The sequence below is a fragment of the Oreochromis niloticus genome, linkage group LG5 (genome assembly GCF_001858045.2).
Source record: "Oreochromis niloticus isolate F11D_XX linkage group LG5, O_niloticus_UMD_NMBU, whole genome shotgun sequence".
Taxonomy (NCBI): domain Eukaryota; kingdom Metazoa; phylum Chordata; class Actinopteri; order Cichliformes; family Cichlidae; genus Oreochromis; species Oreochromis niloticus.
This window is the reverse complement of record NC_031970.2, coordinates 4,897,578-4,924,747: the sequence shown is the minus strand read 5'-3', so window position 1 is coordinate 4,924,747 and position 27,170 is coordinate 4,897,578. Positions and strand designations below refer to the sequence as shown.

The 27,170-nt window shown below is 41.6% G+C and overlaps 1 protein-coding gene and 1 non-coding gene across 2 annotated transcripts; one reads left to right on the top strand and one right to left on the bottom strand.

The window, feature by feature from the left end:
- Window positions 1–9,262: 9,262 nt before the first annotated feature.
- On the top strand, window positions 9,263–10,740 carry LOC100702560 (granzyme B). Its single transcript, XM_003451878.5, has 5 exons — window positions 9,263–9,372; window positions 9,451–9,598; window positions 9,730–9,862; window positions 10,072–10,344; window positions 10,459–10,740. Exons 1-5 carry the CDS (start codon window positions 9,315–9,317, stop codon window positions 10,636–10,638), a joined length of 792 nt encoding a protein of 263 aa, XP_003451926.1. The 5' UTR covers window positions 9,263–9,314; the 3' UTR covers window positions 10,639–10,740.
- On the bottom strand, window positions 10,738–26,167 carry LOC100694524 (uncharacterized). Its single transcript, XR_002062250.2, has 4 exons — window positions 26,068–26,167; window positions 11,732–11,836; window positions 11,501–11,627; window positions 10,738–11,238 (listed from the first exon to the last, which is right to left on the bottom strand). It is a non-coding gene; the product is annotated as an uncharacterized LOC100694524 (transcript).
- Window positions 26,168–27,170: the final 1,003 nt, after the last annotated feature.

Below are 27,170 nucleotides of genomic sequence, written 5' to 3'. Positions count from 1 at the left end.
GTAAGAAAGGAGGATTATCAGTGTCAAGCTCATTGGCTAATGACTTGTAATCGACAAATCGAGCAAACAGTTTCACTGTTAGCTCAAGGTCTCCTCATCAGGTCTGTTTTTTTGTTCTTTTTGCAACCAGTATAGTGAAGATTATCATCTTGAAATTTCAAAATAAAGAAAGATGTCAGAAACCTGTGGTGGTTACATCCGGTTTTCATGCTGTCTGTGTTTAGCACAGTGGTTTCCTTTCAGTTTTTCATCAGGCCAGAGATGTATACACAATGCATCTGTGCAAAAACCCTAAAAAAATCTTGTCTCTAAGCCTGACAAGCTTCAGTCTGTGTTACGAGGATACAGGCATAGTTATGACAAAACATCAAGATTTAACTCTGCTGCTGAAGATATGATATGATGTTGAGTGGAGCTCTGGACCAAAGAACATTTCTTTGTTTTGGTTTTTTTTATATATATCCATCAGAGCCATCTTTAATTCATTTTATGTGGCTACATGTCTAAAACATCCCTCTGTAAAGCTAGAACATCTTACTATTCATCACTGAAGAAAATAAGAACAACCCTAGGTTTCTCTTCTGCACTGTAGGCAGGCTGACAAAAAAATCAGAGTACCATTGAGCCAATCATTCCTTTAACGTTAACTAGTAATGACTTCTTGAATTTGTTCACAAATATAATTTTAACCATTAGAAAAAAAACATTACTCATAACTGTGTCTCACAGACGTGACATTAAGGACAGCTACTTTCAGTACCACTGAAGTGCTGAAGTGGTTTGTATCATATCTATCTAACAGACTCCAATTTGTTCTTGTAAATGGAGAGTCCTCTTTACACACAGGTCCTCTTTAGAGGACCAGTTCTGTTTACATTATACATGCTTCCCTTAAGCAGATGACACCCAACTCTATCTATCTATGAAACCAGGTAACACACACCAATTAGTTAAACTGCAGGAATGGCTTAAAGACATAAAGACCTGGATGGCCGCTAACTTTCTGCTTTTTAATTCAGATAAAACTGAGGTTATTCGGCACTGAAATTTCTGGAAATATGGTATCTAACCAGATTCTTACTCTGGATGGCATTACCTTGGCCTCCAGTCACACTGTAAGGAAAGTTAGAAATATCCTGTGTTGCGGAAGTTTCCATTTAATAAAGCCTGCAGACAAACGGTGAGCGTAGCTAACATCCATTAATTAAAATGAAGTAAAACCCAAGTTTGGTGAGAGCAGCCATCGTGGGACAAACGACCAGCAGAGTCTCTTCTGAACCCAGAACAGTCCTGGGTTTAAATACCTTCTACAGAAACAAAATGCAGTGCACAGCTGTTTTCACATCTTTCGTCTTCCCCCAAAGAATGCTCACACTCCCTTGCTACCTCTTACAGTGGTTGACAACAAAAGACTCCACTACCTGTTGGGGTTGTCTGCTTCCCCCCAACTTCCTGAAATAAAATCACCTGGCTGTTCAATGGCATGAATGTGTGAGACATTGAGACATGCTAAAATCCAGTTGCACCAAAGCATTATATGATAAAATAATGTGAATAATACACAAATAAATAAAAGAAATTCTAGTATACCTGTCTCAGAGTGACGCTGAGGGTTGGACTACTGTAATTCGTTATTATCAGGAAGTCCTAAAAACTCCCTGAAAAGCCTTCAGATAATCCAAAATGCTGCAGCAAGAGTACTGACAGGGACTAGAAAGAGAGAGCAGATTTCTCCTGTACTGGCTTCCCTTCATTGGCTCCCTGTTTAATCCAGAATTGAATTCAAAATCCTGCTTCTCACATACAAGGTCTTAAATAATCAGGCCCCGTTTTACAGTGGCTTGCAAAAGTATTCGGCCCCCTTGAACTTTCCCACATTTTGTCACATTACAGCCACAAACATGAATCAATTTTATTGGAATTCCACGTGAAAGACCAATACAAAGTGGTGTACACGTGAGGAGTGGAACAAAAATCATACATGATTCCAAACATTTTTTACAAATAAATAACTGCAAAGTGGGGTGTGCGTAATTATTCAGCCCCCTTTGGTCTGAGTGCAGTCAGGTGCCCATAGACATTGCCTGATGAGTGCTAATGACTAAATAGAGTGCACCTGTGTGTAATCTAATGTCAGTACAAATACAGCTGCTCTGTGACGGCCTCAGAGTTGTCTAAGAGAATATTATTGGGTTATGGTTGCTCCAGTACAGTAACATTAATAGAAACAAAAACAGACTAGACTATTAGCAATACAATATGTTAAGGTAGAAGGAATATCACAATATATACAAATCACCAAATAATAAATATCCAGGGTCCACAGATGTGGCTAAAAATAAATATCGAAAAAATAGACAGCAACATTACCAAGTAGAAAAGAGAGTGTGCAAAAGGGTGTAACTATTGCAGAGTTTACAGTGTATTAGATGGAGGAGTTGTACAGGGAGATGGCCACAGGCTGGAGTGATTTCCTGTGTCGTTCAGTGGTGCTTTTTGGTAATCTCAGTCTCTCACTAAACGTGCTCCTGTGGCTAGCCAGCATGTCATGGAGTGGGTGGGAGGTATTGTCCAACATAGTCTTTATCTTGGACAACATTCGCCCCTCCCTAAGCCTGGTTCTGCTGGAGGTTTCTTCCCATTAAAGGGAATTTTTCCTTCCCACTGTTGCCAAAGTGTTTGCTCACAGGGGGTCATATGATTGCTTGGTTTTGTCTGTATGTATTGTTGTAGGGTGTACCTTACCATTTAAAGGGCTTTGAGAAGACTGTTGTGATTTGACGCTGTATAAATAAAATTACAGTGAAAAAAATGTATAATTGCACTTAATTGTCTTTCAAGTAGGTCTGGATCAGGGAGGGCCAGCCATTAGGTGCCAAGAGTAGTAGATGTTGTAAGAATGGTTTTTAGAAATGCACTTTTTTGTGAAAGCAGCCACACTAAGAAAACACCAAATGATCACACAAAAATTGTAGAATTGTTCCTAATTGTACTTCAAGTAGGTTACAATAATGAATTATATTCTAAAATGTTTTTTTAGTGACTGTCTTGTGAGGACCATATATCTCTAAAAATAACAGCCTTATTTAAGTTGAGAAAAAAACTTCTTCACTTAAAGAAGTGAATCTTCAAGGGAATAAATATATTAATGGAAAAATTAAGGAGGTGCTTGTAATTAATTTCCATTCACTTTTGTTTATGTAGTACCAAATCACAGGCTTACCCCAGCAAACCTTTTATTGTCGAGGTGGATGCCTCCGATGTGGGGGTGGGAGCACTTCTGTCCCAGCGCTCAGGTCCCTCGTTCAAGTTACAACCCTGTTCCTATTTCTCCCGTCGGCTCTCGTCAGCGGAATGGAGTTATCATGTGGGGGATTGGGAGCTGCTTGCGGTGATGCCCTAGAAGAGTGGTGTCATCTTCTGGAGTGCGCTGAGCACCCATTTATTGTATGGACAGACCATAAGAACGGTCTTGCACGCCAAGCCTGATGGTCCTTATTTTTTTTTCTCACTTTAATTTCTTTATTTCTTATTGCCCTGGCTCAAGAAACATCAAGCCCAATGCGCTTTCACATCAATTCAACTCCGGTGAGGAGACTCCGGAGAGCCCCCCCGATTCTGCCTGCTAGTTGCAGAATCAGAGCAGTAACGTGGGAGGTACAAGACGCCATTGATTAGGCCCTCAGAACCAAACCAGATCCAAGAACAGTGCCGGCAGGTCGTCATTTTGTGTCCAGGGCAGCACTCTCTAAGGTACTGGAGTGGGTACATACGGCTAGGTTCACCTGTCACCCAGGACAGAAAATTGAATTGAACTGAAAAAATAAGTGACATGACTTTTGTTACAATAAGTGGGACAGTGGCAAACCTTGTGACATGTACAGTGACCAGGGGCGTGAAACAACCATGACCGTGAGCACAGAACTACACTAGTGAAACAGGGACGGGGGTTGTATACAGGGGCAAGAGCAAAAAACACTAAACTGTGAGCAGTGAAAAAATCTAGTGAGATTGAACTGTGACGAGAACAAAATACTACAACTATGAATTCTATATACAAGAAGATGAGCTAGAGCTTGGGCTGTCACGAGAGCAAAGATACTATGAATATGAATACAGGAATTACACTATATACAAGAGCATGAACTAGACTCTGACAACTAGGATACGAGCAAAATACTGTGTGTTAAAGTGTTTGTGGTCATGAGCATGACAGCGGGGTGCCAGAGTCCAAAGAGACATCATAGGGATCTGTTTGGGATTAAGCTGTGCAAGGAACATTATGTAAGACTTTCACCACTGGAGGACATAATAAGAACTCCAGGGTCAGCCAAAGAGGAAATGTAAACACAGGAGGCAAAAGTGTGGCTGCAGGGTGGGCCCACTAGCACGGCTAAAGAAACAACCATTTAAGCCAACAAGTGTGTATGGGACAGCAGCATTGTACTACTCACAGAGACTTGGCTGCAGCAATCAATTCCAGACTCGGCTACTGAGCTAGCAGGCCGCACTCCGGCCACTCTAGTATGAACAAAGGAGGGGGTTATGCATCTACATCAGTGACAGCTGGGGCAAAAATACAAAGACTGTAGACAGCCACTGTTCATGGGTTTGGAATATTTGACTGTGAAACGCAGACCCGTCTACATACCTTGTTGGTTTACTGTCATCGGCCGTGTATGTACCCCCCGATGCTAACACTAACTCAGCCATGGAGGAGCTGCACAAGACAATAAGCACTCAGCAGAACTTCCATCCTGAAGCAGTGCACATTATATTTGAGGACTTCAACCATACTGAGTTAAGGTCAGTATTCCCCAGATCTGAACAGCATTTTAAATGTGCAACATGGGGGAACAAACACACTGGATAAAGCCTACAGCAACATCCAAAAAGGCTACAGAGCAACCCCTCTACCACATCTAGGTTTGTCAGACCACATGTCCATGCTGCTGATCCCTGCATATACTCCTGTTAGGAAGAGAGCACCACCCAGCCACAAAGACTGTGAAAACCTGGCCAGAAGGTGCATCACATCAGCTGCAGGACTGTTTTGAAAACACAGACTGGAGAATGTTTGAACACCAGGACCTCGAAGAGCACACAACATCAGTGCTCTCATATATTAACTTCTGTGTCAACAGTGTCACTGTAGACAACCGTCACTGGGTGTATTCCAACCAGAAACCTTGGATGACTAAAGAGGTCCAGGTCCTGCTGAAGCAACGTGACGCCGCTTTCAGATCCGGTGATGGTATGCATTACAGTGCAGCCAGATCTGAGCTGAAAAGAGGTATCAGAGACACCAAGGCAGCGTACAAGAGGAGGACTGAAGACCACTTCAGCAACAACAAGTCACAACAGGTATGGCAGGGAGTTCAGCACTTAACCAACTACAAACCTGGCAATACCACATTGACTGAGGGCAATGCAGCGCTTGCGGAGGAGCTGAACGACTTCTTTGCATGATTAGAGGTGAAGGGACCAGAGGCAGCGGCAGCTAACACCCCCCCCCCCAAAAAAGGAAATTTTGGGTGTTCGAAAACTTTTGACCCGTAGTGTATATATATATATGTTGAAAGTGCAGGAGATGTACAGTTTTAAATATTAAGCTGCACCATGCTTAACCATGCAGAAATTGGCTTGATTTTTTCTCTAACATGAAACATAAAAACCAGAAAACAATGCCCGCAACCACCAAATGGGTGGACCTCTAAATACATCAAACAGGAAACCTGGTTTTAAAAAATATCAATCGTCACAGCTCAACCAGCAGTAATAATACCATACTGAAAGTGGGTTGAAATGTTTGTTTAGGATGAAACATGAAAACAGGACAAAGCTACGCACAACCAAATAGGTGGTGCTCTGATTACAACAAACAGAAACCTGGTTTTAGAAAGAAAATATGCATACAAATAAGAAAGAGATGTTCATTTCATCATTTATAACTGAACCCAATCTGGAACCAAAGCATTTTTCAGCATATGTGTAATAACCTAAGATCGAAATTTACTATTTTCTATTTATATTTCAATTCAATTTTCAATTCAATTTTATTTATATAGCGCCAAATCACAACAAAAGTCGCCTCAAGGCACTTCATAGGTACAGAGAAAAACCCAACAATCATATGACCCCCTAAGAGCAAGCACTTTGGCGACAGTGGGAAGGAAAAACTCCCTTTTAACAGGAAGAAACCTCCGGCAGAACCAGGCTCAGGGAGGGGCGGGGCCATCTGCTGCGACCGGTTGGGGTGAAAGAAGGAAAACAGGATAAAGACATGCTGTGGAAGAGAGACAGAGATTAATAACAGATATGATTCAATGCAGAGAGGTCTGTTAACACATACTGAGTGAGAAAGGTGACTGGAAAGGAAAAACTCAATGCATCATGGGAATCCCCGGCAGCCTACGTCTATTCCAGCATAACTAAGGGAGGATTCAGGGTCACCTGGTCCAGCCCTAACTATATGCTTTAGCAAAAAGGAAAGTTTGAAGCCTAATCTTGAAAGTAGAGATAGTGTCTGTCTCCTGAATCCAAACTGGAAGCTGGTTCCACAGAAGAGGGGCCTGAAAACTGAAGGCTCTGCCTCCCATTCTACTTTTAAATACTCTAGGAACAACAAGTAAGCCTGCAGAGCGAGAGCGAAGTGCTCTAATAGGGTGATATGGTACTACAAGGTCATTAAGATAAGATGGGGCCTGATTATTTAAGACTTTGTATGTGAGGAGCAGGATTTTGAATTCAATTCTGGATTTAACAGGAAGCCAATGAAGGGAAGCCAAAACAGGAGAAATATGCTCTCTCTTTCTAGTCCCTGTCAGTACCCTTGGTGCAGCATTTTGGATCAGCTGAAGGCTTTTCAGTGAGTTTTTAGGACATCCTGATAATAAAGAATTACAGTAGTCCAGCCTGGAAGTAATAAATGCATGAACTAGTTTTTCAGCATCACTCTGAGACAGGATATTTCTAATTTTAGAGATGTTGCGCAAATGGAAGAAAGCAGTCTTACATATTTGTTTAATATGTGCATTGAAGGACATGTCCTGGTCAAAAATGACTCCAAGGTTCCTCACAGTGTTACTGGAGGCCGAGGTAATGCCATCCAGAGTAAGAATCTGCTTAGATACCATAGTTCTAAGATTTTCAGGGCCGAGTACAATAACCTCAGTTTTATCTGAATTAAGAAGCAGAAAGTTAGCGGCCATCCAGGTCTTTATGTCTTTAAGACATTCCTGCAGTTTCACTAATTGGTGTGTGTTACCTGGCTTCATGGACAGATAGAGCTGCGTGTCATCTGCATAGCAGTGAAAATTTATGCTATGTCTTCTAATGATGCTGCCTAAGGGAAGCATGTATAATGTAAATAGAATTGGTCCTAGCACTGAACCCTGTGGAACACCATATTTAACCTTAGTGTGTGAAGAGGACTCTCCATTTACTTGAACAAATTGGAGTCTATTAGATAGATATGATACAAACCACTGCAGTGCAGTACCTGTAATACCTACAGCATGTTCTAATCGCTCTAATAGGATATTATGGTCAACAGTATCAAACGCAGCACTGAGGTCTAGCAGGACAAGCCCAGAGATGAGTCCACTGTCAGAGGCCATAAGAAGATCATTTGTAACCTTCACTAAAGCTGTTTCTGTGCTGTGATGAGCTCTGAAACCTGACTGAAACTCTTCAAATAAGCCATTCCTCTGCAGATGATCTGTTAGCTGTTTGACAACTACTCTTTCAAGGATGTTTGATATGAAAGGAAGGTTGGAGATTGGCCTGTAATTAGCTAAGACAGCTGGGTCTAGAGATGGCTTTTTAAGTAAAGGTTTAACTACAGCCAGCTTGAAGGCCTGTGGTACGTAGCCGATTATTAGAGATAGGTTGATCATATTTAAGATTGAAGAATTAATTAATGGCAGGACTTCTTTGAGCAGTTTTGTAGGAATGGGGTCTAAAAGACACGTTGATGGTTTGGAGGAAGTAATTATTGAAGTTAACTCAGAAAGATCAATTGGAGAAAAAGAGTCTAACTTAACATCAATGGTACTAAGAGTAGCTGTAGATAATATTACATCTGTGGGATGATTATTGGTAATTTTTTCTCTAATGATACAAATTTTATTTGTGAAGAAGTTCATGAAGTCATTACTAGTTAACGTTAAAGGGATTGTTGGCTCAATAGAGCTCTAACTGTTTGTCAGCCTGGCTACAGTGCTGAAGAGAAACCTGGGGTTGTTCTTATTTTCTGTGGTGGTCATCTGATGTAAAATATATAAAAATTCATTATTGTATATAGTAAATATTAAGTCTAACATATGCCCTAATAAGCTATAGTACTTTTTCCTTTGGGTACCATGTGTGCAGTCTGCAATTCTGTTGCAGAAAGATGTTGACTCTATTTAATTACTGTAGAAAAATAATTGGTTTCTGTGCATTTGTTTTACCCTGACAATAAATTAAAGTCGATTACGTCGATTAAGCATCATGAGGCGGAGGGTGGGGGTGGTTCCCTATTTTTTTGCTGGGAGTTGGCAACCCTGCTAGTTAGGTATATGTAATTATTGATTAGGTTGTTTGATATTTCCGGTAAGTACTGTTTGAAATACCAGAATAGGGAGGATGGTGTAGGTTTAAGTTTATTAGATTGATACATATATACCAACAAGACAGTGTACATCACTGTCACAACAGCATTTGTTTTCATTCAAAGGCTTTATGGCTTTTCCTATAATACCTGGTGGGCCGTTCTCGAGTCAAAATGCCCGGGCTGATTTTTTTGTCCCAGTCCAGTCCTGCTCCCAGCAAATGGGCGATAGAAAACTGATCGGTGCTTATGACATTCCCAAAATGCGCTGGCATGACGTCGGGGCAGCATGAGTACGAGCAAATTTTTTTTTTCTTTTGCCGATGACCTTGATGCCGCCCACCACCACGATGCCGCCCGGGGCAACCGCCCTTGTCGCCTGTATTTAACGCCCTGGTTATCAAGTATCTATTTGAGCCCTGCAGTTTGATTTAGTTTTTTCTAGTTCCAAGCTAAAGCATCTTGTCCACCCATAGAAAAAGAAAGAGAGTAAGCAGAAGATTTAGCTGTAGTTTGTTTGAAATTCAGTACTGTTAATGAGAAAGGGGTGCACATATAACAGACGGTGATCGATAGGAGTAGTGAAGTATTTTCTGTGGAAAGTTTCAAAACCACATTACTCAAAAGAAGTGGTTAAAAGTCAGATGTTAGTTGGTACAAACTGCTTAAAAGTACTGAACTGCCAGTCTCAACGTAACAGATCGAGCATTTCACAACCGAGATGTTTGCTCTCCAACAATTTGCGGTCATTTATGCGCTGACATTCCTCGGGCAAAATGGTAAGTTGCACCATGAATACTCTTCTCCAGCCTGAGTGTGGAATATTAATTTTTTTTATTTCCTCCCAATGCCATTAGTCCTCGGAAGTAAAATTATAAATGGGGAAATAGCCCCAGACAACGAAACGCTGTATATGGCATCAGTGCTGGATTACAGAGGCTACCATATTTGTGGAGGATTTCTTGTTTCTGAGGACTTTGTAATGACTGCTGCACACTGTGACGTGTAAGTAATCTATCTATCTATCTATCTATCTATCTATCTATCTATCTATCTATCTATCGTATTCATATTTTATTCATCATGTTGTAACTTCAGAAAATCTGCTGATGATCTCAGAATTATATTTTATTCAGGTATCCTACACACGTAGTTCTTGGTAACCACCATCTGAGGAACACTGATAAGCTCGTGATACAGATTGCCGAGAAATACAAACACCCATATTATCAGGATGTTAACCTTGGATACGACATCATGCTTTTAAAAGTAAGGTTTATCATTTTTCTTTTCTCACATCACACAGGAAGTTTTATATTTTGGAGTGTTTGAATTTATAATATGCTGATTGAAAAACACATTTCTAGTTGAGGTAAAAAGTGCTTTCTTAAAAAAAGATAAAAAAATACATTTTCCGTAACGCTGCTACATGGTTTTCACTCATTTTTAATCTTTACTCTTTAATTCTGTGCCTCTAGCTGTCTACACCTGTCCGACTAAGCAAAACAATTCAATTCATTCGACTTCCCTTCCGTGAAATGACATTAAATGAAAATGAGAAGTGCCAAGTGGCTGGATGGGGTAAGATAAACACTTACGGTAGAAGTGTTGATGACCTGAGAGTGGTGGATGTGTCTGTCAACAGCCCAAAAAACTGCAAGAATGCTTGGACTCAACATGTTCCCGGATACATTCTTCCTCCCAATATTATCTGTGCAGGTGGATACAACACAACAAAAGGATTCTGTCAGGTATCTTTTCTGTCCTTTCCTTGAAAATTCTTGCTAACTGCTATGTTGTTGAGGAATATATGAGCAACCTGCATTAATTATCACATGAACAAAATACATACTTCCTCCTTACAGGGTGATTCTGGTGGCCCTCTGGTCTGCAAGGGAATGGCTGTCGGTATTGTTTCTTTCAACAAACGGATTCCTGGAACCAAGCTGGGAAACTGTAACTATCCGAATGTCCCCAATGTCTATACGGATATCTCAAAACACCTTGACTGGATCAGGATGATTCTCCAGGGGAAAAAAAGTTAAATCTTACACAAAGCTTTGCTTCAAACACACTGTACGTGTGGAAGCTGTGCCTCTGTCAGCGTTTGCTCTCAATGCAGAATAAAGAAAATGTTTCAAATATTGTTTCTGTGCACGAATAATATTTTATTATGACTTCAAATATCTACCTATCTAAATTCAGGTTTACCACGGAAAATGAATTCCATGCAATACTAATATCTGTAAATTGTTTTTCATTTCTACGGTACATTCATCCTGATTTATCTAGTACAATGAATACAAAAGACTAACTGAGGATGTTTTGGTATCACAGAGAACCACCTGATGTGGTTTTCAGTTAAATCTCTAGTAAGTCAAACAAAGAGAAGCTTTGACGGTTTAATACTATCAGCTCTAACTACAGTAACTCTACTTTTTAAATGTAATAGTAAGATCATGAACATTGAACATCCTGACGTCTTCTCTTGGTTGGTGTGTTGGATGCCTGCCCTCGCTTCCTTTTTGTTCCCACATTCTTCTTCTTCTGTTGTCTGTCTGGCTCTTCTTTTTTCTTCTTCTGTGCTCCTGCTGGCTTAGCTGCCATCTTTGGTGACCCTGCCGGTTTGGTCTTCTTCTGTTTCCCTGTTGTTTAATATTAGAAGGAGGAAATGTAAAATATGCTCTCAGAAGCACCCAGAATACAACACTGCAGAACATGTTTGCTATAAATTTGTTACTGTTAGTGTATTTCAGTTAAAATGATATATGTCACATCACTTTGATTCTGAAATAAACAGCAACTCTACATAATTAATTAGAACGTAACTGAACTGAGATCAGCCCTGAGATTCATGAGGTATTTGCTCCTTTATAAAATTCATTTTTATTAAACCGTCTCAGACACCTTTCTTCTGAGACTGTTCTTCCCCAGATGTCATCTCTGTCCCGTCAGGCACAGCCATCCTTTTCTGTCTTCCTGCTCTGGTCTTCAGCTCCACCTCCACAAGGTAATGGTCACTGACGCTGAGTGCCTTAGAGAGTAAATATAGTTGATAACACTGATGCTGTCATTTAAAATAAAACTGTCAAATAATGTCTTGCTTTGAGCTCAGAAAAACACATAAGTGAGTCTCACCTCATTGGTCAGCTTAAACTCATGTTTTGAAACTCGGCCAAGTTGAACGACTTGGCCGAGTTGAGGACGAAGGCGTTCAGCACGGTCTCTCCATACACAACAATTCTGTTTGAGGAAGAGGAGACACATAACAAACAAAGTTAAAAAAAAATTTCTTAATAATAACTATTAAATTCAGAGAAGTCTATTAACGCATAGTGAATGGAAAAGCTGACTGAAAAAGAAACCGTCAATGCATCATGGGAATCCCCCAGCAGTCTACACCTATTGCAGCATAACTAAGGGAGGGTTCAGGGTCACCTGGTCCAGCCCTAACTATATGCTTTAGCAAAAAGGAAAGTTTGAAGCCTAATCTTGAAAGTAGATGGTAAATGGTCTGTATTTATATAGCGCTTTACTAGTCCCTAAGGACCCCTAATCTTAAAAGTAGAGATAGTGTCTGTCTCCTGAATCCAAACTGGAAGCTGGTTCCACAGAAGAGGGGCCTGAAAACTGAAGGCTCTGCCTCCCATTCTGCTTTTAAATACTCTAGGAACAACAAGTAGGCCTGCAGTGCCAGAGCGAAGTGCTCTAATAGGGTGATATGGTACTACAAGGTCATTAAGATAAGATGGGGCCTGATTATTTAAGACCTTGTATGTGAGGAGCAGGATTTTGAATTCAATTCTGGATTTAACAGGAAGCCAATGAAGGGAAGCCAAAACAGGAGAAATATGCTCTCTCTTTCTAGTAAGGGCGTAGATTTGGCATGGACGGAAGGGACATGTCCCCACCAATATCCAGCGATTATTGAATTGTCCTCACCAATAATTTGATCTCTTCGAGTAAAGAAAAACAAACCCGATAGAAAGAAAAACACGATCTGTCAACTTCTCATTCACCCAGCGGTGCAAAAAGAGTTAAATTACGTTCTCTACTGAAGTCCTACGTCATGTGACAAATATGGCCAATGTGATTGGCTGTGCCTTTCAGGGAGCTCTGTTTAGTTTTAGCAGCAGCAAGCCTGCACTGCGAGGAGGAGAGGAGGATGGCAGCAAAAAGGAAGAATCTGGATATAAGAAAGTATTTTTCAAAGAAACCTGTAAGTCACTTAAAGCAAAGTTAACTCATAAAATGTGTCCGTCTTAATAACGTTACAGGCTATGCTAGACTTTGGCCCACATCAGTCTAAAATTGTATGTAACCATGAATAACGTGTTTTGGAAACTAACTGCAGAACATGCAGCACTATTAGTTATCTCAGTCTCAGGGTAACATTTCTAATTTTGATTGAAACTGTCAGAGAAAACTGCAGCCTCGAGTAAGCCCGGATATCAGTTTACAGAGGCTGTTAGAATTATATGTCTAACATTAAAATGTTGGTGACACAATAATTTCATCCTAATGGTACTGAGATATTCATAGGGTTAATTTTTGAGACAAAATATCATGAGGTAGTCATGATTTTGCAAATATTCCACCTTGTAGTGCAGTTTGCACAAATTGTTTTAAAAATGCACTCACCCTACAAACATTACTGATGAGTCAAGATCTGCACAAATTGACAGAAACACTGAAGCAGCTACACATTTTATTCTTATTGTCATGTATGTCCTATTTGTCAGGTGACAGAAGAACCAACACAAAGCTCAGAGAGTAATGGTGATACAAGATTACAGGTGGAATTGGATGATGACTTGTTGGTTCATGACTGTATTTGAAGCACATGTGTGACTGCATGTATTTGGAATGTCTCACTTTTTATCAGGTGACAGAGGCAGCTCTGCCATGTAGCTCGGACAGAGGTGAAGAGGCGAGGTCACAGGTGACTGACTGATGATTTGGTGCTATAGATTAACTAGTATTTATTATCATGACAGTTGTTAGGCTGCTGATATAAATTGATTCATTAGTGTATATTTGACAAAGAATCTGAATTGACATGTCTCACTTTTTAAATGGCACAAATCAATGTGTTATTTTATCAGGTGGCAATTTGTCCTAGTGCAGTCAGAGGGGAAGAGCCAGGGCCAAAGGTGAGACACATCAAGCACATAATAATAATTTTAATCTGAGGATAAAACGCATGTGCTGAGGCTTAAAGAAGCTTCAGTGCTCTCAGAAGACTAAAGACATAGCTAAGGTCAACAATGACTCAAATGAGGTTAAACAATGCTGCTGTATGCCATGTCCACCAGGAGAGACTGGACAGTATAGATGGAAAACCAATATGCCAGCAGTTTATCTCAGTTAATGAGAGGAGAAGGCATGTGTTTGGCTCCTTCACATAGTGGACATTGAGTTGTTGTGGTGGACACCAGTAGTCCATGTCTGTTGCTGTAACAGTAGTTCATGTTTAGAATAAAAAATCCCAGCTCACTGATTTGATCGGGGCAACAGTGCGCCTAAAATGTTGCATAATTTTGCTGAGAGATCTTTTACTTTGTGGTAATCTTAGATGAGTAGTTTTATGGACAAAAACCAGCAGGTCATTCAGTGTTTCCTTAGTCGTCTTAGTGCCAAAGTATAACAGATGCTGGTGTACTATAACTGAACTAATGTTGTTAAAGTCATATTCTTTTATTGTCATGACTGTATTTGAAACTATTTTTATTTTTGTATGATACCTGAGTTATATGGAATATGGCTGAAGTAAACTAAAGCCTAAAATACTTTAGTCAGTCATTTGTTTAATGGTAATTTAACATTATATAATTCACATATAAAACTATGAATTGTAATTTTAAATGGTTTAAAAGCATGCAGAATAGCATATGTAAGCAAGTATATTTCTCCTTTTTTATCAAGAAGCAAAGACAAAAAGGAAAAAAAACAGAAACAGGGCAGGGTTCGGTGGATGAATCATCCGTCCCCACCAATGCCAAAACCAAATCTACGCCCTTGGTTTCTAGTCCCTGTCAGGACTCTTGCTGCAGCATTTTGGATTAACTGAAGGCTTTTCAGTGAGTTTTTAGGACATCCTGATAATAGTGAATTACAGTAGTCCAGCCTGGAAGTAATAAATGCATGAACTAGTTTTTCAGCGTCACTAAGAGACAGGATATTTCTAACTTTAGAGATGTTGCGCAAATGGAAGAAAGCAGTCTTACATATTTGTTTAATATGTGCATTGAAGGACATAAAAACACAAAAACTGGAAATATACACAGAAATAAGAATAACAGATAAAAGTTACAGAGGTTTAGACATAAGCAATTTTAAACAGATGAGTTTTGAGAGTGGACTTAAAAAGAGGGAATGAACTAATATTTCTGAGGTCAGGGGGTAAGGAATTCCAAAGTCGAGGGGCAGAGCAACTAAAAGCCCTGCCCCCCATTGTAATCAGACGAGCGGAAGGAACAGAGAGAGAAAGAGAAGATGAAGATCTGAGGCACCGGGATGGGAGGTTCATCTGTACTAAATCAGAGAGGTATGGTGGAGAGAGAGAGGATGAATAGCCTTAATTGTATAAAGGATTATTTTAAAATGGATGCGAAATTTAACCGGGAGCCAGTGTAGCTGCTTCAGGATTGGGGAGATGTGGTGGGTAGAAGTCGTCCTAGTAATAATACGGGCAGCAGAGTTCTGGACACGTTGGAGCTTGTTAATAGATTTTTGTGTGAGACCAAATAATAATGAATTACAGTAATCAATCCGAGAGATGACGAGATTATGGACGAGAATGGCAGTGGCATGAGGAGTGAGGAAAGGGCGGATGCGATTGATGTTACGGAGTTGAAAATATGCTGCACGTGTGACATTATTGATATGTGAATTAAAGGATAATGTGCTATCGAGAGTGACACCCAAGCTTTTCACAGAGGGAGAGATAGGGACCAACGAGTTATTGATAGTGAGAGAGAAATCGTTAATTCTGGATAGTAATCGTTTAGTGCCGACCAGGAGAAGTTCTGATTTATTGCTGTTGAGTTTAAGGAAGTTGGAGGAGAACCAGGAATTGAGTTCAGCTAAGCAGAGGATGAGGGAGGGTGGAGGAAGAGTAGAATCGGGTTTGGTAGAGAGGTAAAGCTGGGTGTCATCGGCATAGCAGTGGAACTGAATGTTATATTTACGAAAAATGTGTCCGAGTGGAAGAAGGTAAATGATGAAAAGGAGGGGCCCGAGGACAGATCCCTGGGGCACCCCAGTAGATAGAGGAGAAGGCTGAGAAGTGAAGGATTTTAACTGGATGAACTGAGTGCGGTCAGACAGGTATGATTTAAACCAGGCTAATGGAGTATGAGAGAGACCAATAGAAGCTAATCTGCTAAGAAGAATGGGGTGAGAGATGGTGTCAAAGGCTGCACTCAGATCAAGGAGAATAAGTATGGAGAGGAGACCAGAATCAGCTGCCATAAGAAGATCGTTTGTTATTTTTATAAGAGCAGTTTCGGTGCTATGCAGAGGATGGAAACCAGACTGGAACTGTTCGTAAAGGTTATTATCAGTTAGGTGTAGATGGATTTGTGAAGCAACAATTTTTTCCAGAATTTTTGAAAGGAATGGTAGATTGGAGATAGGGCGAAAATTGTTAAAGTTTTTGGGATCTAGACCTGTTTTTTTCAGGATTGGGGTAATGGCGGCAACTTTGAAAGAAGCAGGAACAGTTCCAGTGGTGAGTGAAGAGTGAATAATAGCAGATATGAGGGGAAGGAGAGGGGGTAGACAGGCTTTGACAAGGACAGTGGGGATAGGATCAAGCTGGCAGGTAGAAGGCTTTGATTTGTGGATGAGATCAGCAATATCAGTTAAAGACGGAAGTTGGAAAACAGAGAGGAAGTGAGAAGGGGGTGGAATTAAGACAGAGGAGCTACATTGGGCATTAGGGACCAAATCTAGGTGTATTTTATGAATTTTGTCAGTGAAGAATAGCATTAGAGAGTCGCAGAAGTTAGATGAATAGAGATGAGCGGGCAGAGAATCAGGTGGCCTGTTAAAGGAGTTGAATAATGAGAATAGGGCCTTGGTGGAGTTCTCACTTGAACAGACAATGGTAGAATAATAGGCAGATTTGGTTTGACTGATACATTCCTGATAAAACAGAACATGGTTATTAAACATATCCTTATGAATAGTAAGGCCAGTTTTCTTATAAAGACGTTCAAGCCGTCGACCTTTAGCTTTCAATAGTCGGAGTTCAGGTGTGTACCAGGGTGCAGAGCGAGAAAAGAGTACAGTTCTGTTTTTTTGTGGAGCAAGAGAATTCAAAATACTACTAAGGTTATGATTATAATAAAATACTAGATCGTCTTGAATAGCCAAATTGTTAGGAGACAAACAGCTAGAGAGAGCAGAAGAAAGGATATCAAGATTTATATTCTTGATATTCCGGAAAGAGATAATACGAGGATTGTTAATTATAGAAAAAGTCATGTGAACATTAAAGGAGAGAAGTAGATGATCCGAGATTAGCAGCTCGTCAGCTGTGCAGTTGGAGGGGGTAAGTCCAGAACAACAGACTAGGTCCAAAGTATGGCCCTTAGTGTGGGTAGGGAAGTTTATGCATTGTTTAAGGCTGAAGCTATCAAAGCAGGATAAAAGGTCCTTGGTAAGAGGATGATCACAGTTATCCACGTGGACGTTGAAGTCACCCAGCAATATTATATTAGGGGAAACAGTAGCTAGGTTGGTCAGCAGATCAGCAAAGTCACTTATAAAAACAGAATTAAATTTTGGGGGGCGGTAAATGACAGCTATGACAGTTGGAGTTGGTCCTGAAAGTTGACAACAGATTCAAAGGAGCTGTAGGTAGGGACCGACAGTGGCGAGATTTTCCAGTTCTCGCGATAAATTACCGTGAGGCCACCACCACGACCGGACTCGCGAGGTTGGCAGGTGTAAACAAACCCCGGGGGGGTGGAGTCATTGAGTTGCGAAAAGTCACTGGGCTGTAGCCATGTCTCAGTCAAGCAGAAAAAGTCAAACTTACGGTCTGTTAGGAGATCCTGGATGAGATATCCTTTGTTCGTAAGCGAACGGATATTAAGCAGGCCGAATTTGACGGAAGTACTGTCAGATTGGATGAGAGTGTTGGCCGACCTAGGCAGGTTAGCCAAAACATTGTGGTCAACGGACCTGCCGGGGCTCCGTTGAGAGTGACCAGAGGTGGACCAGAAGGACTGAATTGGCTTGGAATTATCCTGATGGAAATACCGACGGGAGCCCCGATGGACGTATTTTCGGCCAGGGAGGAAGGAAATGTCCGTGTGGAGATGAAGAGCAGCCAGCGGTGGGTCAGCCAGGGAGAAGCAGAGCCGGAGGAGCTCATCAGCTGTATACTGATGGAGCCCAGTGCCCAGTCGGTAGATCGATGACATAAAGATCCAGACCCACACAGACAGTGCATAGATCCTGAGAGGCCACATCACGGAAAGGAACAGCCGGACAGAGACACCGGTGGGCCGCAGAGACAGGAACAGGACAGGAATCCGAGCGACAGAGATAGCGGTGAGTAGCGGCAGCAAGTCGCGCCAGCGTTCACTCAACCGGAAGCATTCTATTAGTCTATTAGATAGATATGATACAAACCACTGCAGTGCAGTACCTGTAATACCTACAGCATGTTCTAATCGCTCCAATAGGATATTATGGCCAACAGTATCGAACGCAGCACTGAGGTCTAGCAGGACAAGCACAGAGATGAGTCCACTGTCAGAGGCCATAAGAAGATCATTTGTAACCTTCACTAAAGCTGTTTCTGTGCTGTGATGAGCTCTGAAACCTGACTGAAACTCTTCAAATAAGCCATTCCTCTGCAGATGATCTGTTAGCTGTTTGACAACTACTCTTTCAAGGATGTTTGATATGAAAGGAAGGTTGGAGATTGGCCTATAATTAGCTAAGACAGCTGGGTCTAGGGATGGCTTTTTAAGTAAAGGTTTAACTACAGCCAGCTTGAAGGCCTGTGGTACATAGCCGATTATTAGAGATAGGTTGATCATATTTAAGGTTGAAGAATTAATTAATGGCAGGACTTCTTTGAGCAGTTTTGTAGGAATGGGGTCTAAAAGACACGTTGATGGTTTGGAGGAATTAATTATTGAAGTTAACTCAGAAAGATCAATTGGAGAAAAAGAGTCTAACTTAACACTGAGAAGGGATATTTTACTGTTATTTTATCATTGCATCAGAATCATATAATAAGCATTGCATTAAAGCATTTATTGAAGCTATTGACATTACATTAACGTTTGTATTACAGTGATTGTTATAACCTCATGTTAATCTTCTATTTACAGGTGTTGGTATAATCATATAATCTTTCATTGCAGGTGTAACCATGATCATCTTTATACATATTGCCGCTTGGTGCTTATTATGGAGTTGTGCTCACGTCAGTAAGGGTTAAAAGCTACAGTCAGTGGGATGTCTGGCTGATCTATTGAGTGAAGTGACGTAGAGCGTAGAAGGCCGCACATGCTTACAAAACACATATACCATGTTATTCATCATTATCCTTTATTCATTTATATTCTTTTATTAAGCTTTGAGTAGTAGCATTTGATTAGAACATTTATTACATGTATGGTTTCAGTTAGGTTATTGCACACATGAAGAGTTGGCCTCTGTCCTTATAGACAGAGTGAATGCTGAGGTCGAGGCACACACGCACACACACAAGCAGTAGTTAAACTCATGTAGAGGGGAGAGTTCAAACATTTAAATAATAGTTTGCAAGGCCTTGTAGCTGTTTGATTATGCTTGCAGGAGAGACTGTTTGTTCCAGGGGATAAGCAGAGTTAGAAGATTACTGGGAAGGATCTGGCCTCGGGAAGAAGAAGATGTTCTTTTAATGTGTTAAAAGTTGTCAACATTGATTGTATTGTACCTACTTTACGCATGAGGGGGCGTTCTAATACCCTGATTTTCATAAAAACTATCGTTGTGTGGTTTTCGGAGAGAGATCGATGCTGTCTGCGTGCAGTGTCCCATCTCCCACACGTGTGTTCATTAAAATCATCGTTTGACTTGACCCGGCCGGACCAGTGTTGTTATTTTGGTTTTCCTCCTGTATCCATCCCCAATATTTTGAACCCGTGACAACATCAATGGTACTAAGAGAAGCTGTAGATAATATTACATCTGTGGGATGATTATTGGTAATTTTCTCTCTAATGATAAGAATTTTATTTGTGAAGAAGTTCATGAAGTCATTACTAGTTAACGTTAAAGGGATTGTTGGCTCAATAGAGCTCTGACTGTTTGTCAGCCTGGCTACAGTGCTGAAGAGAAACCTGGGGTTGTTCTTATTTTCTTCAATCAGTGACGAATAGTAAGATGTTCTGGCTTTGCGGAGGGCTTTCTTATAAAGCAGCAAACTATTTCTCCAGGCTAAATGATGATCCTCTAAATTTGTGACACGCCATTTCCTCTCCAGCTTACGAGTTATCTGCTTTAGGCTACGTGTTTGAGAATTATACCACAGAGTCAGGTACTTCGGATTTGAGACCTTAGTTTTCACAGGAGCTACAGTATCCAGTGTTAGAGCGAAGTGCTCTAATAGGGTGATATGGTACTATAAGGTCATTAAGATAAGATGGGGCCTGATTATTTAAAAGAAAGGGAAAGATTATTTAAAAGAAAAGTTATAGATTCACATGGTCTTAGGGCTGTTTGTGCAGACTTAGTGGAAGGCCAAGTGCAGGAATGCGGGAGGGAAACTGGCGTATGTCCCCCCCTCAGCCAGCGCGGATGCAGCCTGTGACTCTCTCCACTCTGTGGTCAACAGACAGCAAACACAATCTCCAAGAGCCCTTCTCATAATATCAGGGGACTTTAATCATGCCTCACTGGACTCCACACTGCCCACCTTCACCCAGTATGTGACATGCCCAACCAGAGACAATAAAACACTGGACTTACTGTATGCCAATGCTGAAGAGGCATACAGTTCATCACCTCTCCCTCCCCTGGGCAGATCTGATCACAACCTGGTGCACCTTGTCCCTGTGTATGAACCCTTAGTGCGCAGGGAGCCACCAGCCACCCGCACAGTGCAGAGATGGTCGGAGGAGAGCGAGGAGGCTCTTAAGGATTGTTTTGAGTCGACTGTGTGGGAGGTGATCTGTGACGACCACGGAGAGGACATCGACAGCCTTCCTACATGCATTACTGACTATATTAATTTCTGTGTGGATAACACCATACCTACCAGGACTGTACGATGTTTCTCCAACAACAAACCTTGGATTACCCCAGAAATTAAAGCTGTCCTCAAGCAGAAGAGGAGGGCCTTCAAATCCAAAGACAAGGAGGAGTTGAAAAGGGTGCAGAGAGACCTGAGGGGACTGATAAGGAATGGGAAGGACAGCTATAGGCAGAAGATGGAGAACCAGCTTTAGCAAGACAACGTTGGTGAAGTCTGGAGAGGCCTCAGAACCATCTCGGGCCACAAACATCAGAACTCTCTGCCTGGGAGGGATGTGAGGTGGGCAAATGAACTGAATCATTTCTTCAACAGATTTGATTCAGCCATGAGGCAGTCTCCAACATCGGCTGCAGACTCACCCACCCCCACTGCTGCTGTTCCACCTCTGACACCTCAGACACTTCACACCTCCTCTATTCACCCTGCTCACTCCTCCCCACCCCCAACAACAGCATCCAATAGGGCTTTGGAGCGTGATGTCACCGGAGGGGCGGCACGCCCCCTCCCGCCATGACAGTAGGCCAAACGAAGCACACGGAAGCGTTAGCTATGGTTCGTACGTACTGTGTTGTTGGTTGCAACGGTAGATCACACGATAGGGAAGGCAAGAAGCTGGAAATTGGCTCTCTTTTCATCGTTTCCCCTCCTGGAGGCAACGGGAGGGATCTCATGTATCCGATATTACTAAACGAAGACGTCAGGCTTGGATTGCAGCAGTCAGACTTGAACCGGCACGCAAGGCCAGTGCAACGAAAGCGAAAAAGAGCACCCATCGGAGGTAACCCCCGCAACAAAAACATACAAAATTGCAATCATTGTACGCTAATCTGCACATAACTTTCAGATGAATCACGCACCTGGAATACTGGTGTACCTTTACCTTATGTGTATGCACTAATTTTATCTTACATGCTTTCATTATGCAGCTGCAGAGTATGAAGGTGTGCCCCGTGCAGAAGTAATAGATGAAGATCTGACATCATATCATGTGAGGGTGAAGACACAACACTGCTTGATAAGAATGTTAAGGTGTGCTGTGTTTTGGTGAATATGTGCCCCAGTGTGGTTGTCAAACCAGGGCCAAATGAAACTTGCTCTTGTTGAATATGCATAAAACTGCTGTGTTGCATGTACAGTTCATTGTAAATAATTGTACTTTCTGTAAAGTGGTTTCAATAACACAGAAATGAAAAGTATGTTTATTTATTTTTTTATTCAAGATCTGCTCACATGTACTTAGCAAGTACATGTGCAGGTACACATGAAATGCAAGCTATTTACATGGCAACGCACAGCTGGCATCAATCGTGAATCGTTCATCTAGAGCAATTTTGGGGGCAGCTGCTGAGGAGAAGTCAATGTTATGTGCAACCTCTGTCTGTATCTTGGTCATATGGTCAACGTACTCACAAGGTGGAGGCTTAAAAACGGCCAAATCTTGTACCCAACTGTTTGTGAATTAGATGTGTGCCTCCACGAATTTATAATTCCGAAAATGATTCGCCGTGTATGCGCTGACTCCACAGACAAGGTACGCGAAAATATCGGGATAGGACAACGGCGGTAGGCTGTCTGGGTTTCCACTCCACTGCCGTATTTCATACGGGTCCACATTACCAATGTATGCTATTTTTTCCAAGTACCGTCTCTTGGCGTCTGGGCGCAATCAGTCGCGATACAGCCCTTTGTTTTTTGTGCTGATTTTAAGCACGGTTCTGACAGTCCTGCTTCCAACACAGTGTGTTTGTTTTGATTTGTGGCCTTCTGTCATGGCGCCGCGATCCCACAATGCACTGCGGCGTGACATCAACTCCAAAGCCCTATACACACTCAACACAAGGCTCCAGCCTGTCTCTCTCAACCACCCAGGTTAGGAGGGAACTGAGGAGAATTAATGGCAAGAAGGCAGCGGGCCCAGATGGCATCAGCTCAAGGGTCGTCAGGTCCTGCGCGGACCAACTGTGTGGGGTGATCGAGCACCTCTTCAACCTGAGCCTGAGGCTGGGGAGAGTCCCACAGCTCTGGAAAACCTCCTGTGTTGTACCAGTGCCAAGACTTCACGCCCCAAGGACCTCAACAGCTACAGGCCGGTGGCTCTGACATCCCACCTGATGAAGACCCTGGAGCGGTTGGTCCTGGCTCAGCTTCGGCACCTGGTGAGCTCATCACTGGACCCACTTCAGTTTGCCTACCAGCCTGGCATTGGAGCGGATGATGCCGTCATTCACCTCCTACATCGTTCCCTCGCTCACCTGGAGACCGCTGGGAGCACTGTGAGAATCATGTTCTTTGATTTCTCCAGTGCCTTCAACACTATTCTTCCCTCGGTTCTGAAGGACAAGCTGGAGAACTCTGGAGTGGACCATCACCTCACTACCTGGATTTTGGACTACCTCACCGACCGACCACAGTATGTGAGGACTCAGGGCTGTGTGTCGGACAGGGTCGTCTGCAGTACGGGGGCCCCACAGGGAACGGTTCTGGCTCCGTTCCTCTTCACCATCTACACTGCAGACTTCTCCCAAAACTCCACCCAGTGCTTCCTGCAGAAGTTCTCTGATGACTCTGCAATAGTCGGCCTCATCACTGATGGGGACGACAAGGAGTACAGAGGACTGACTCAAGACTTTGTTAGTTAAGTCTAAACCACGGCCCTCTCCAACAGTTTTTGACCAATCACATTCTCTTTTACAAATATGTGTACCTCTAGTTAGGGTCATCTCTCTTCTGGAAGTTGACCACAGCACAATTGACTGCAGCAGACTGTGGTTCTCTACCCAGAAAGAGATCCATGTACATGAATTATTTTTGAACTGCTTCAGGCAATAAATTAGTGAAAACCTGGACTGCGACTGAAACTCTCTTTTACCTTAAATAAAAATAACACGCAACAAATCTTGGCAAACCGTGATATCTGGGAAATGAGAAGGAATTTCATAAGTTTCATGACTGGAAATTTTCAGCCAACCTGAAGCGCCCCAACTATGCAGATTCATTCATGAGACGTACGTCATTAAAAGAAAGGTAAACAGACGTCTGTTGTTATTACTGAAGTTCTGCATAAGTGGAGATTGGCAAATTCCCTGAGTGAATGAGTAGTCATTGATACAGTGAATAGTTAAAAGCTGTGAATTATAAATTGTGTTATTGACTGTTAAGCCACAAACAGTTCAAATAAGGGGAAACGGAGGTAAATAAGAAAGTCTGGGAGGGTACTCTTGCAAGGTGTTCACTAGCTCAGTGTTTCCCAACCACTGATCTGCGGCACATAGGTGTGCTGTAAGAAATAATCAGGTGTGCCGTGGAAGATTATCCGGTTCTAACCGATTAATGCTCTAAGCGATCGGCGTGAGTAATGGACAGAACAATTACATTCTCTTCCACTAGAGGGCAGTACAACTACCTGCTCTAATTAAATGGGTTGCCAACTGCCAGTAAAACAGAAGAAGACGAAGAAATTACATAATAGTCATGCTGTGAGAGGGCAGTGTGTCATATCAATAGATAAATATTTGAAAAGGAAAAAGTAGTCAGTCTGACCTGGTTCCTGGAGAATATTCCGACCCAGACGAAGGCCCTAGCACGAGTAGTGGTCAGAAGAATGCGAAAAAGGTATACTGGGGACAAACCGAGCCAATTCCGCTATCCCTGTTGCGCAGGGAAAAATGATCAATGTGCTTTTTGTGACATTTGTTTGGTGGAGATTTTTCTAATGTGAAATATGGCTCATAAAAGCCCGGGAGGCTTACCTTATGAGATGTGTGGGTTTCAGGGGAAAAAGGTGATTTTTTTCATTGACATCAGTGCTGTTGCAACTTATAGTGTTATTGTAAACTGAAAGAGAGCATGATTGTGAGTGTCCTGAGTGAAACTATCCAAACTGTGTGAACGAGTGATTAGAGTGTGATGTGAGAAAGGACTAACTGTCCTGCCAAGGGTGCAGATAGTGAATTGTCTCTCTCTTTCACTTCCTGAAATTTCCCACAGCAGACTGTGGTTTTCTAACTGGAAGGAGATCCATGTACATGAATTATTTTTGATCTGCTTGAGGCAATAAATGAGTGAAAACCTGGATTGGGTCTGAGACCCTGTTTTACCTTAGATAAAAATAACACACAACAACTGCCTAATGGACGGACTCTCCTCTCCAGCACCCTGGCATAGACTTTCCCGGGGAGGCTGAGGAGTGTGATTCCCTTGCAGTTGGAACACACCCTCCGGTCCCCTTTCTTACAGATGGGGACCATCACCCCGGTCTCAACACCCTGGCATAGAAGCCAGTGAGGACAAACTTGAAAGTGAAAGGCTTCAGCCCTGACTTTGACTCAGGTAAGCCACTAAGAAAGTGATGGTGGAGGATATATTAGACCTTTCCTTTCACTTTGGTTTTGTGTTATTATAATATTATCTTATGCCATGTTATACCCGTAATTAAAGATTGTGAAATATTATGTACTTTTAGTTTGCATTATTCTCCTGAATTAGAAGAAGGTGATAACTATTACATTTGTTAAACTGATTTGCATTACATTAGACTGCTGATTTATTGTGAATGAATGATATTGTTTTATGATGCATTATACAGCTGAGTTATAAGAAATACTGTTCTCAGAAAGTCATCACCTTATTTGTCTGATTAGAAGAAAGCAGAACATACCGGAGAGGTTTTCTGCCCCATCTCAGCAGCAGCAGATAAACAGGAAGTCAAGGTCATAGCTTAGGCGCCGTGTGAGAGAAAGAATGTGAATATTTAGGCTTTTATGACTAGGTGGGGGCCACTAGAGGCTATAAGAGTTTGAGCAATGCTCCACCATTTTGAGATCTTATGCTGTCTGCGTACAGTGTTCATCTCCCACGCGTGTGTTCATTAAAATCATCGTTTGACTCAACCCGGCCGGACCAGTGTTGTTATTTTGGTTTTCCTCTTGTATCCATCTCCAATATTTTGAACCCGTAACAGTTTCATTTCGGTTTCGTTTCAGTTTGGGCACCTGGATGGGTAATTGTTAATTGTTTGACTTAAAATAGACCCTTTTACAATGTTAACTAGAAGTCAAACTTCAAAAGTAAAAAAAACAGCATGGCAGGTTTCCTGCCAATTCTGACCTGGCATCACACAATCCAGTAAAATGAAAAGCAGCTCAATCACCACTTTGAATACTAAAGCTATTTTTTAAGCAAGAAAAAGAAAATAAAGAAAAGAACTCACCAATTAGGTTAAGATCAACAAACTAAAATGTCTGAAGAGTGAAGACATGAAAAGCAGAAAGAGATCCTTCACTTTCAGTGAATAGAGTACGACTGACTGAGAGTCTAAGCTGTCGGAGAGAAAGGAAACTTCTGTGCTAAACCACACAGCCACAGAAATTCTCACAGACACAGTGAGAGAAAAGTTGGTATGGATCATTTAGCATTGGCATGAAAAACCAGGTATTTCCCTTTGTAGCGATGGAGTCCATAACAGAGCTAAAAGAGAACAAGTAACAATGTTTATGTGGAAACAAACAAATAAACTGTTTGGTTTTTTTTTTACTTGATGTGTTAATGTGCAGCAGATTCATCATTCCTGGCTTCCCCTAGTCTGCATGCCAGATATCCTTGGGCAAGATACTAACCCCAAATTGCTCTCCGATGCATCCATCGGAGTGTGAATGTGTGTGTGAATGTTAGTCAGAAAGCACTTAGAAAAATGTACTAGTGTGAATGGGTGAATGCAGAAGTTGTATAAAGCGCTTTGAGAGCTCAGAAGAGTAGAAAAGCGCTTTATAAGAACCACTCCATTTACCATGTATGTTACATACTAGTATACATGTATGTAATATGAAGAATTTCAGCATAGGGTCAAGGGATTTTGAAAAAGCTTCTAAATGATTCAATCATGTGAACATAATGTGAACTATTAATCAGATGCTAAATGTGTTCTGTGAATGTTTTTGTCAGCTGCAAAAATCTTTGAAAGAAACTTAAAGCATCCCACCAGTGATGCAACTTGATTAGAGTGGTTGGTTGAATGAAAGACCAAGAAATAACTGGATCATTAATATTCAAGGTATCAGCATCATTAACCTCATTAACCTTTGAACACCGTTTTTGTACTTCTTCTAACAATGCAAACTTTAAATATGTGTTTTCAGTTTCATCTAGAGCTAAAAAATGAAATATGGCCAGTTATCAAGATGTGGTACCTTAAGTAGGGCAGGGTTGTAAGCCATATGGAAGTGAGTGATGTTATGACCTTTCTTTATGTTCACAGACTGTACAACACTACTGACACGGACAGATGACTTCTACATGTTATCGTTCTTTACTCTG

Bases quoted from the DNA above. Each gene is read 5' to 3' on its own strand.
- LOC100702560 (XM_003451878.5), top strand. From the start codon at position 9,315: ATGTTTGCTCTCCAACAATTTGCGGTCATTTATGCGCTGACATTCCTC. The intron at 9,373-9,450 runs GTAAGTTGCACC...CAATGCCATTAG, and splicing joins GACATTCCTCGGGCAAAATG to TCCTCGGAAGTAAAATTATA. The intron at 9,863-10,071 runs GTAAGGTTTATC...CTGTGCCTCTAG, and splicing joins ACGACATCATGCTTTTAAAA to CTGTCTACACCTGTCCGACT.